The following is a 12,208-nucleotide window of genomic DNA, read 5'->3' on the forward strand; positions in this document are numbered from 1 at the left end:
TCCACTTCAATCCACGTTTATTAGAAGAGATATTTTGAATATTTAGAGTATTTTGAAGAAATAATAAAAGAAAGGTTAGAAAAAAATTTTAACAAAAAATTTTACTTAATGTGCATGGGTATGTCAACCGTACATAACGGTAAATTGTTTTGAGGCATTTCAATTTATGCTTTTTTATCAGGGGGTAAATACCTTCTAGATAACAAAATTGCCGCATTGGGCCACGTTTTCAAATTAACATACCAAAGCGGTCAGAACAAAAAACATTTTTTGAAAATATACTTCACGTTTGACTACTTAATTTCAGTACATCATTTTGAAACGCCTTTGCGTTAACATAAAATCAATGGAACAATATTCAGTACAATTTTTCAAACTCACAACTTTATCTCAAATTTTAGAGCGATCTTCATAACAAATATTTTTCCATTTCGTATTTTTTGTACAAATAGCGTATTTCCAAATTATATAATCCCATCTTTGTTCCTACACCCAACACCAAATTTAGTACTTTAACTGTTTACACAATACCAAAATGGGTTTTGTACCAACATGTTACCCAACTTTTCGTTTCAAAAAACACTTCCTTATATTCAACATATATCCCGACCCCAATTCACTTTTCCAGTACTACTTAGTACTTGTTGTATAAATAAGTACGAATTCTCAAAACCTTTTACCGAATTTCAAAATTCCAGTTCTACCCCTTTACAAAATCACAAATTGTACAAAATTCTATACCATATAGCAAATACCAAAAGGTACAAATTTTTTACCATTTATCACTTTTCGTACACGACTTTTTAAAAACTACTTTCATATCTCAGCTCTATCCGTTCACCTAAATCCAAATTATAGCCAATGTAGTCCCATTTAGCAATTTTCCTTAAGTACGAATTTCCAAAACTACCTCAACCCTACACTCCAACAGTAATATGTTCACGCAAATACACATTGTAACGAATTTAGTACCATTTAGTACTTCATCAAATCATACAAAACGTCAAATTTGCTCACAATAATGCGTTACTGTGAATTACTTGTTTACATTTTGTATGTGATTTTATTCACAATAATGCATTTTGTCAACTGGTATGAAGATCAGCTGTTTTTGCCACTGTACCTGTATTATTGTGCCATGGCTACCTCTATATTTCAATTCCATATTCCACCAGTAATAATCAGGATTCCAGTTCTTCAAATCCAAATCATACTAAACTCACTACCATTTAGGACTTTTCGACCTTTGGTACATCTTTCTTACTCTTCATCAGTGACCCAAATTCCAAGTTTCAGGATTCCGGCCCTCTTCGTTGGCCCATATCCAAATTGAACTATATTTAGTACCATTTAGTACTTTTCGTACACTTTTAATTTGAATTTCTAAAAACCTTTCTCTGTTACTCTCTATCAGTGAAGCTCATTCCAAATTTCAGGATTCCACCTCTATTCATTCACCCAAACCCAAATTGTACTAAATTTAGTACCATTTATTACTTTTCGTGCACTTATAGTTCGAATCCCAATAACCTTTTATTGTTACTCTTCATCATGACCCTCATTCCAAATTTCAGGATTCCAGCTCTATCCGTTCACCCAAATAAAAATTGTACTAAATTTAGTACCATTTAGTACTTTTCGTGCACTTATAGTTCGAATCCCAATAACTTTTCATTGTTACTCTTCATCAGTGACCCTCATTCCAAATTTCAGGATTCCAGCTCTATCGGTTCACCCAAATCCAAATTGTACTAAATTTAGTACCATTTAGTACTTTTCGTGCACTTATATTTCGATTTTCTAAAAACTTGTCTTTATTACTCTCCATCAGTGACCCTCATTGCAAATTACAGGGTTCCAGCTCAATCCGTTCACCCAAATCCAAATTGTACTAAATTTAGTACCATTTAGTACTTTTCGTGCACGTATAGTTAGAATTTCCAAAAACCCTTTGGTACATCTTTCTAGCTCTCCATCAGTTACCCTCATTCCAAATTTTAGAATTCTAGCTCTTACCGATTGCCTAATACAAATGGTACCATATTTAGTACCTTTTAGTACTTTTCGTACCCCTCCCGTTCAAATTTCGAAAAATCCAGCCTTATCTCACCCCTACACACCAACAGCAACCCACACTAAAAATTTCAAGTTTCTAGCTTCAGCCGTTTCGTCTGGGCGTTGATGAAGCAGTCAGTCAATCAGTCAGTCAGTCACTCACCTCACTACTCTTTTATATATATAGATAACCACATTTGTCTGCAGAATTACATGTAATAATGTATTTTTGGTTCTCAGTGTGGGGGAAAATCTTCACTTTTTAGCGTGGTCCAACACTAGGGTGTCCCAAAAATAAAATAATTTATTTGTTAACGTGAATACCCCCAATTTTTTTCTTCGCGAGTTTTCATTACATCTCTAAGGTACCATGACCATAGAAATCGCTAATAGCAACAAATATTATATTGAAACTAAATGAGAGAAATGATAGCAAATTACTTAAAAATATTCCAAAAAATATAAATTCAGCAACTAAAAAAGAGAGTTAAACTTTTGGTCGTAACTGCCAAAACCGCAAATTTCCGCAAATATCTATACAGTTTTGAAATCAACAGGCGCTAAGCTTCAATCTGGTACTAGTGGCAATTCTTGCGAATTTTTTGAAAGTAACTTAAACTTTAAGGAAATCCATACATCTATATTAAATATTTTCATTTTGACCGATGTTATAACCAAAATATATGACAACCCTTGCAATTTAGAAAAATTTTCATAACTAGAAAAATGAAGCTAAGGCAATTTACTAAATGATTCAACTTAAGTTAAGGCGTTAATAATAGTCCTTTGTTTAATAAATTCGCTTAGAATATAACCATTTTTCTTTTTTTTTTTAATACAATTTTTTCTGCAAAATTAATTATGTTTGTGAGGTTTTATTCTCCTAAAGAACCGCGAAAAATGGAAAAAATAAGTTGAGTCTCGAACAATTTGGAAAGCTCTGAAGCGCTGTGCATTTTTAAATTTTTAAAATGATGTCATGGATTTTTTTGATTTTTGTCGTTGGGCCCATCCACTGTGCAATGGGCGCTTACTGAGAGCAAGGGAGCGTAAATTCAATGTCAAACACATTGAAATGGATGCTCACTTGCTCTCAGTAAGCGGTTACTGGCTATCTCTATCATATACTTACTTAGCTCGCCCATTACAGAACATTTGTTCCATAGACCGAACTAGGAAAAGATCTCCAATTCTGTCTGTTTCGTGCTTCGCTTTTTGGAATACCGCACCTTATCATCTCTTCATCCACTTGTTTGCGCCATATAAGCTTAGGCCTGCCAATTCTGCGTACACCGCCATGTGGCACGTATTTATACGCCTTTTTAGCGGGTTCGTCATCGCTCATTCTTATTATATCGCTGCATCTCTATACGTTTCACTATATTGATGTCGTTGTATAGCAGATAAAGCTCGTGGTTCATACGACGTCGATATTCACCGTCAACGCAGATCGGTCCGTAGATCTTTCGAAGAATTTTTCTCTCAAACACGCCAAGCACTGATTATCTGCTTGCGCAAGTACTCAGGCTTCGGAACCATACATCAGCACGGGTAGTATCAGTGTTTTGTAAAGCGTTATTTTTGTTTGACGAGTTGTGGCTTACTTAAGCCAAAGTAGCATCTGTTGTCCAATACAATTCTTCTTTTTGATTCACAACTGATGTCGTTTGTTGTATTTACGGCGGTGCCGAGGTATACGAAGTCTTTTACTACCTCAAAATTATAGGAACCAACTTCAACAGTTGGTCCGATCTCAATGGACGAATTGCACGTCGACACCATCAGCTTGGTCTTCTCGCCGTTTACCGCCAGACCCACTTTAACAGATTCTCCTTCGACCTTCATAAAGGTATCGGTTACATCTTTTACTGATCGTCCCATGATGTCTATATCATCAGCATAAGCAAGTAACATTTGGCTATTGGTGTAGATTGTGCCACTTCTTTTGACGTTTGCCTCTCGTAAAAACTTTTCTAGCAGGATGTTGAAAAGATCATACAAAAGGCTGTCTCCTTGCCTGAAACCTCTGAAGATCTTCTGTCAGTTAGAGTCATTTTACAAAACCGAATGAGCTTTGCGGGGATACCAAATTCAGGCATTGCTTGGAATACCTTAGAACGTAGCGGGCTGTCGATCTGCATCTCTTGGGTCTTCTCCAGGATTTGCCGCAGGGTAAATATCTGGTCAATGGTGGACTAGCCAGGTATAAAACCGCATTGGTATGGTTCAATTATTTCGTTGACCATGGGCTTTAGTCGTTCGCATAATATCCCTGACACTATCTTGTAGGCGATAGGGAGAAGACTTATGCCCCTATAGTTGGAGCATAAAGTCTTATCTCCTTTCTTATGGACGGGACACAGGATGCTCAGGTTCCAATCGTCGGGTACGCATTCTTCCTGCCAGATGGAGCTAACTAGCTGATGCATACACCTTATCAGCGTGTCGCCTCCGGTTTTATACAGCTCAGCTGGAAGGCCATCAGCTCCTGCTGCCTTATTATTCTTCAGCCGGTTTATTGCTGTCTTTACCTCATCTTGACCGGGTGGTATACAATCAATACCATCTTCTGGGATTGGATCTGTGGCATCTTCGTCGACTTCGCCGCTATTGGATACCAACAGATTGGAAAAATGTTCTTTCCATATCCTTAGCACACTATCTGTATCAGTTACCAGATTAACTTGCTGGTCTCTGCAGGAGGATGTGCCAGATCCAAAGCCATCAGTTTGATGTTTCACTCTTTGGTAGACTTTTCGCACTTCATTCTGCCTCCTGTACATCTCGATTTGTTCACACTCCCGCTTTTCCATCTCTCTCTTTTTCCTGCGGAAAAGACGTTTCTCATCTCTCCTTTTCTCCCGATATTTCTCTCGTGCGCTACACGTTGCTACGGATTGTAAAGTAGCCCTATATGCCGCATTTTTCTCTTCGGTAGCAGCACGACACTCCTGGTCATACCACATTTTGCGGCTGTTTGCATGGAGTGGGCAATGTTTTGCCATTGTCCTGATATGTTATCGGGACGAGGAGTGCTTTGATTAAGCAGTTGGGTCAGTTGAGTGGAATATGCGGTGGCTATCTGTTGTGATTGCAGCTTACCGATGTCCCACTTCCGTGTTGTATCTGTTCGCACTTTGTTTGCTACGTTTAATCTGGTACGTACCTTTGCTGCAACAAGGTAGTGGTCCGAGTCTATGTTTGCACATCCAAAACACTCTTGATGGAATTTGCTCTAGAAATATATGTACCAAATTATATCGAAATCTGTTCAGTTTTTGATTTAGCTCCCATATATCTTGAACATATTCACCGTGGTGTAAGGTATCATATAGTCGGCTCCGCCCGACTTTGATCTTTTCCTTACTCTTCTGCATCCCAACTCCATACCAGCAAGACTTCCCAAATAAATTTCAATAACAGTTCTTAAGAAATACGCCTTTGCAAAAGAATTATCTCTCCAGAACAAATAAGTGAATTAAATCTCTTTGTATAAAATTTAATTAAAGCCTAATGCAAAAGATAATAAAATAAGGTGTTGTTTGCCAACGTTGATAACAAATCGAAGTAACAAATGTCTGCCGGTATAAATTAAATTAGGCATATCTTACGTATTATGCAGCTTCTTAATACCCAACCAAAAATTCAAATTAACTTTGAAGTTCAATAAATGAATAAAATTATTTAGAAAACTTCAAAGTTAATTTAATAGAAGATACTTAGGGCAGTCGCTTGGTATTAACTGTAACTCCATGAAATGTAAATAAGTTGCGTGTGAAAGATAATGGTAGTAAAATTTTAATTTGTTTGCGCTTCTAATCGACAAGCAACAAACAATAAGACCAATAATGTTGACCGGTCTAGCTTAGCTTCAAATTAGAATAGGGGATGATTCTCTCAACTAAAAGGTATTTTTAAAGAAATAATTTAAATTGTGTTTAGTATTGTGGGTTAGTGTGTCGACTACTCTATCCCTTCCTACACGTGTTCATGGACACAAAGACAGGTAGGTGGCGGTGGCATTACGAAATTGTAATTTAATTATTTTTCTTGTCCTCATGAATATAAACTAATTTTATACACAGAATAAAAATATAATAGGGTCTCATTATTAAAACCCTTTGCATTTTGAATTTCTGAATGGTCGGATTTAACCAAAAACAAGAAAAAAAGATATCAGTCGGCTTTGCCGACAGATATATACCCTCAGCCTGTGTGAGTTGAAAATTTCACTAACAGACATATCGAAAAGCGGACACAAAACCAAAATCCTTATGTAATTAGGTGGTTTTTCGAATTTTGTGGCCTTGCGCGTTTCAACTGGCCGACAAAAATATAGATTTGAATTAAAACTCAAAACTGTTGCGGAGAAGGTACCATTTTGGAAGTGAATTTATTTTTTGGGAGACATTTTTTTCAATATATATCGCACACACCAGTCATTTCAGTTGGTCAACGTATCATTTAGAGATTTTGGACCATAACGTCAGTATGCATGGACTTGCTCAAGAAAAACGTAATATCCCTGTAAACAGGACCATAATAGGACCGATATTTTCAGGCTACATTTTGGACCGAATTAACTGAAATTTGAAATTTGAATTTTGGTGTGCCACCGTGGTGCAATGGTATGTACACCCGCCTTGCACGCTAAAGGTCGTGGGTTCGATTCCCAGACCAGGCAACATCAAATTTTCAACAGTGGCAAAATTCCACTCAGTGATGTTGTCGACATTTCCTGAGTATTTCAGCCTTGTAAAACATCTCTATAAGTGGTGTCTTCGGGCACGCCGTTCGGACTCGGCAATAAACAGTAGGTCCCATATCATTGAGCTAATATGAATGGGGGTGCACTCATTGATATGAGAGAAGTCTCCGTTGTCCCATCTGGGATGTTTGTGCAACAATTATATAACTGAAATTTTGACACTTGATGTTCCCAATAACCAAAAAACTTGTCCATTAAAAATTTGCCAAGATAGGTCCAGCTTTAGTTATAGCCCGTACATAACAGTACCTCCCGATTTAAGGTATTTAATGTATTTGGAGGTACTATTATGGAAGTGGATTTATTTTTTGGAGACATTTTTTATTGACAGATATCGCACTCACTTGTCATTTCAGTTGGTCAACGTATAATTTAAATATTTTGGACCACATCGTCAGGAGTTCATACATCCATGCGCAAGAAAATCATAATAGCCCTGTAAACAGGACCACAAGGAGAAGCTCCAGTGTAAAATTTTTAATGGATCTTCCAACAGATCCTAAACTGCACTTAAACAAAAATGTTGAAATTTTGTTGGGGAGGAGAAGAAAACCGATATAGACAATTTTCGAAGTTAAACTACGTTTGGAAAAAACATTACGAATGCCAAATTTTTTATCGAAACAGCTGATCTGTTCGAACGTTATCATGCTCCAGCCATTAAATATAGGGCCATATAGGATTTTTACAGATTTCGGTTAATTTTTTTAAGGAAATAGGGACTATGGAAAATTATGAACTTTTTTAGGGGAGGTACCCGAAGGAGTAAAACGATATGGCCCATCTTCGAACTTAAACTAAGTTTGGGCAAAATATTACGAAGGCCAAATTTGGTTCGAATCGGTTGATCCGTTTGAGAGTTATCGTGCGCACCAGCCATCCAGACAGATAGATATACAGACGGATGGACATGGCTAAATCGACACCGAATTGTTTGAAACGAATATCGTACAAACATACATGGGATCAAAAACCATTATATTGATGGGGCCTATTTTTGGTCGTATCAAAGCTTAAGTGGGTATAACTAAAGAGTGCTTCTCGTTTTTATACCCTCAGCATTTATGCTCACGAGGGTATATATACACTTTCATACGGGCAAAATGTGCCTCATCGAATAATGGTTTAAGCCCCTTAAGTATGTTTGGACGAAATGTGTTTCAGACAATTTGGAGTTGATTTAGCCATGTCCTCCGTCTGTCTGTCTGGGTGGATGGAGCGCACGATAACTCTCGAACGGATAAACCGATTCGGTCCAAAATTTGGCTTTCGTAATATTTTGTCCAAACTTAGTTTAAGTTCGAAGATGGGTTGTATCGGTCCACTCCTTCCGGTACCTTCCCCACAAAGGTTCGAAACTGTTCGGAAATTTTGTGCGTACGATAACTCCTGAAGCGAGTAACAGATTTGGTCCATACTTTGCACATCGTGACATTTCTACCAGACATAGAGATAAGGTTCCAATATGGAATCAATCGGTCCACGGGTACCTCCCACACCAAATTTCAGAGAGTTCATTTTAGGACCAGCTCTCGAATCGCTTTGATTTTTACTGTAACAATTTGTACTCACTGCGCCCCATACAAGGGTAAAGGTTTCATTAGGGGCAAGTCCAAACTTCCTGAGAAAATAGGCCGAAAGGTGCAAAACCTATGACACCGTGTGTAGTGGTTGGAGCGCAAGTTAACCCACGAACGAATCTGCCGATTCGGTCCAAAATTTGGCTTTCCTAATATTTTATCCAAGCTAACTTTAAGTTCGAAGATGATCCATATCGGTCCACTCCTTCAGGTACCTCCCCCACAAATGTTCAAAAATGTTTGAAAACTTTGTGTGCACTATAACTCTTGGAGGGAGTGACCGATTTGTTTCATATTTTACACGTCCTAATATATCTACCAGATAAAGATCAGGTTCGAATATGGACTATATTTGTTCACTTCTTCGGGTACCTCCCACACAAAACTTCGGATAAGTTCACTTTAAGACCTGCTCTCTTATCACTTCGATTTTTTGAAGCAATTTGCATTCGCTGCCTCCATTACAACGGTAAAAGTTTTTAAAGGGGCTAATCCATACATCTTGAGAAAACAGCCCGAAAGGTACCATATGTACGAGTAGTGGCTAGAGAGCGCGAACTGAACAACCGATTTGGTCCAAATTTTGGCCTTCGTCATATTTTTTCTAAACTTAGTTTCAGTTCGGAGATAGGCAATACCGGTCCACAATTTCCGGTACAAATATCAGCAAGTTCGGTAAAATAATGTGACTAACCTTCAAAATACCGACGAAAACGTAGATATATACCTACAAATTTCTGGTGGAAAGTTGTTAGACTCAAAGAAGACTAAATACCAAATTTCCGATATTTCGGTTAAACCTTAAAAATATTTAAAATCACAACCTTCAGAACTACGAAACTCGGGAGCTAGAGTTCTATGGGGGCTACATCGAAACGTGGACCTATACCGGCGAATTTCAGTTAGAAAGGCTTTTACCTCCAACAACGAATAAATACCAAACTCTAGCTATTTTTGTGGGTTGCTGTGGCCACAACCTTTAAAATACTGAAAATCGGGAGGTACCGTTCTATGGGGGCTATGTAAAGGCGTGAACCTATACTTAGAAATTTCTTGGAGAATGTTGTATACCCGCAACGAAGACCAAATACCAAATTTCAGCCATTTCGTTGTGATAATGAGGATAAAACCTTCAAAATACCGAAAATCGGGTGGTACCCTTCTATAGGGGCAATATTAATGCGTGGACCCATACGAAATTTCTAATACCCTGAATGAAGAAAAAATACCAAATTTCAGACAATTCGGTGAAATATTGAGGTCACAACCTTCAAAATACCGGAAATATGGAGTTACCGTTCTATGGGGTCTATACTTAGGCGTGGACCTGCACCGACAAGTTTCTGGGAGAAAGTTTTATACCCCCAACTAAAACTGAAAGCTAAATTTCAGCCATTTTTTAGAAATATTGAGGCCACAACCTTCATGAAATTGAACGCAATCTTGAAGATATAAATTAATCTTCTAGAAATTATTGAATGTTGTAGTTGTGGCCACTCTTGTTTTTCAATCACTCATGGAGATATAATTATTTTTATCTTAAAATAACAGGTGTTAAATACTGACAGATTTTAGTTTGTTTACTACTAAGTGAATTTCAAAATATATATGTATCTGATAGACGATATTACAATATCTCATTATTTACGACTAAAAATTTTAATTTATATTTATTTAATTAAATTTTACTTTTCAACAAACATGGTTATAATTTCTCTTTCAATGATATTTGAAATCTATGTTTCTCGGATTAAAATGAATTAATTAAATTTTTGTGCTTTGTTTAAACGTCTTTTCTCTGTGTTTTTTTATTTGTATTTTTCATTATTCATTCATTCGTCTTGGGAATTGTTTTATTGCGTCACACAGCGCTGCCATTAAACCATTATCGTTTATGCGATACGGAGTACAGGAAGCCATGACATTGGCACGCAACGATTCCACCCTATCATCAACATCGAAAACATCCTCCCGCAAGGATAAGAAAAACATTCAAGCATCCAGGTAAGTCGGCTTAGGCAGCTTTTCTAAAGCATTCATTCATGTTGTCAAGCAATTGCTAAGGTTAAAAATACATTTGAGGGGAGAAGACATTGAGGTTTGCTTAGATATTGGTTTGATTTATAAGATAACAAAACCGGGAAGAAAAAAGAAAAGAAAACTCTGCTGAACCTCATGTCATCTCCGTTCTAATCCGTAGCAAGAACAATGCACAAGCAGAGATAAATAATCTCTAATAGATGTTGTCCTTTTAAATGACTAAAATTGTTGTTTTATTTTTTATTCTCTCATTTTTTGCTGTTTTATTAAATTTTGTTTTTGTTTTTCTTCTTTTTCCCATACATTTCTTCAACCCATCCTTCAATTTGTGATTGTCTTTCTTTGGCTCATTTGATAAATCTTTCAAATGCAATCCGTTTAATGATGACAACGGCGGGGTGCTGATGATGACGTCGATGATAATAATGTAAAATGATAACCGCTACTAACAACCAATGAAACAAAATCCAAACACTTTTCGCCAACAAAAAACAATGAAAATCCGCTGAAACCGCAACGTATGCTTGACTGCCTCACTGTTTCTGTGGAAATTAATAAATACAGATTTACGATATACAAAGTCCACAAAGCATCCAAAAAGAAACGTGAAAAAACCTCAGCGAAAAAGGAACGAAAAGCAACAAAAACTCTGGCGATTGTTTTGGGTAAGTTCTAATCTAAAGTCAAATAGCCATAAGAAAATAAGTGAAAAAAGAGTGCTAAGTGAGAATTATGCGAATAAAATATGCCCTAAAAAGGAAATATGATGCTTTTTAACTGTTATGGGTATTAAGATCACTTTTGTAATTGATACAAATTCATATGGGGATTACAGAGTGAAATTGGACACTTTTTTGAAAAGTGGTTTTTGATTTCCTCTATTTTTTGCAGTGTTTTTTTAGACTATCGGTTCCAGAGATATCACGCCATGAAAAAGTCGAATTCATTGATCCAATTTGAAAAAAATCGTTTTTGTATTTTTATTGCTTTATCAGCTATTTAATAAACATGTAAGAACGGCGTGAAGTTCTTATTACGTCGGTGTTGGGAGGTTCAATTCCATAGGGGCTATATCAAAACGTAGATCTAGGTATGGCGCAAAGTTTTTAGACTCAAAGAACACTAAATACCAAATTTCGGATATTTCGGTAAAACCTTCAAAATACCGAAAATCTGGAGGTACGCTTCTATGGGGTATATAGAAACCGAGAAACGTATGCTGATAATTCTCTTTTGGAATATTTTATAACCCCATGGAAGACTAAATAACAAATTGCGGTGGGATATTGACGTCACAACCTTCGGAATCACGAAAATCGGGAGGTACCGTTCTATGGGGGTTATATCGAAACGTGGTCCTATACCAACGAATTTCAGTTAGAAAGGCTCTTACCTCAAGCAAAGACTAAATGCCAAACTGCAGCCATTTCGGTGGGTTGCTGGGGCCACAACCTTCAACATACCGAAAATCGGGAAGTACCGTTCTATGGGGGCTGTATGGGGGCCATATCCAAGTTTTTAGTCATGTAGGTCCATGTTATGGTATATCCTGGAATTTCACAACCGTAGAGAGTTTGAAAAAAATTTAAAACATTTCTTACAAAATTTATTAATGATGCACATTTTCTGAACAGAAACTTCAGAAAAATATAAGCTTTCATTTGAAATCTCCAATCATAATAAATGTTTATGAGAAAGAAAAAAAATTAATAATTTGTTACAGGGTCCACCCCTTCTTCTGTAAACAACTTTCGTTTATTTATCT

The 12,208-nt window shown here is 36.8% G+C and overlaps 1 protein-coding gene across 3 annotated transcripts in view; it reads left to right on the plus strand.

The window, feature by feature from the left end:
* Positions 1-12,208, plus strand: part of Dop2R (dopamine D2-like receptor) — a 404,223-nt gene that overhangs the window by 379,126 nt on the left and 12,889 nt on the right. For all 3 annotated transcript variants that reach the window (XM_073975073.1, XM_073975077.1, XM_073975074.1), the window contains 2 exons: positions 10,273-10,407; positions 11,008-11,108. In XM_073975073.1, the coding sequence (XP_073831174.1) occupies positions 10,273-10,407; positions 11,008-11,108 (236 nt within the window). The remainder of the gene's footprint in view (positions 1-10,272; positions 10,408-11,007; positions 11,109-12,208) is intronic.

The sequence above is a fragment of the Musca autumnalis genome, unplaced genomic scaffold, assembly GCF_047663935.1.
Source record: "Musca autumnalis isolate F117 unplaced genomic scaffold, ASM4766393v1 scaffold_3, whole genome shotgun sequence".
NCBI lineage: Eukaryota > Metazoa > Arthropoda > Insecta > Diptera > Muscidae > Musca > Musca autumnalis.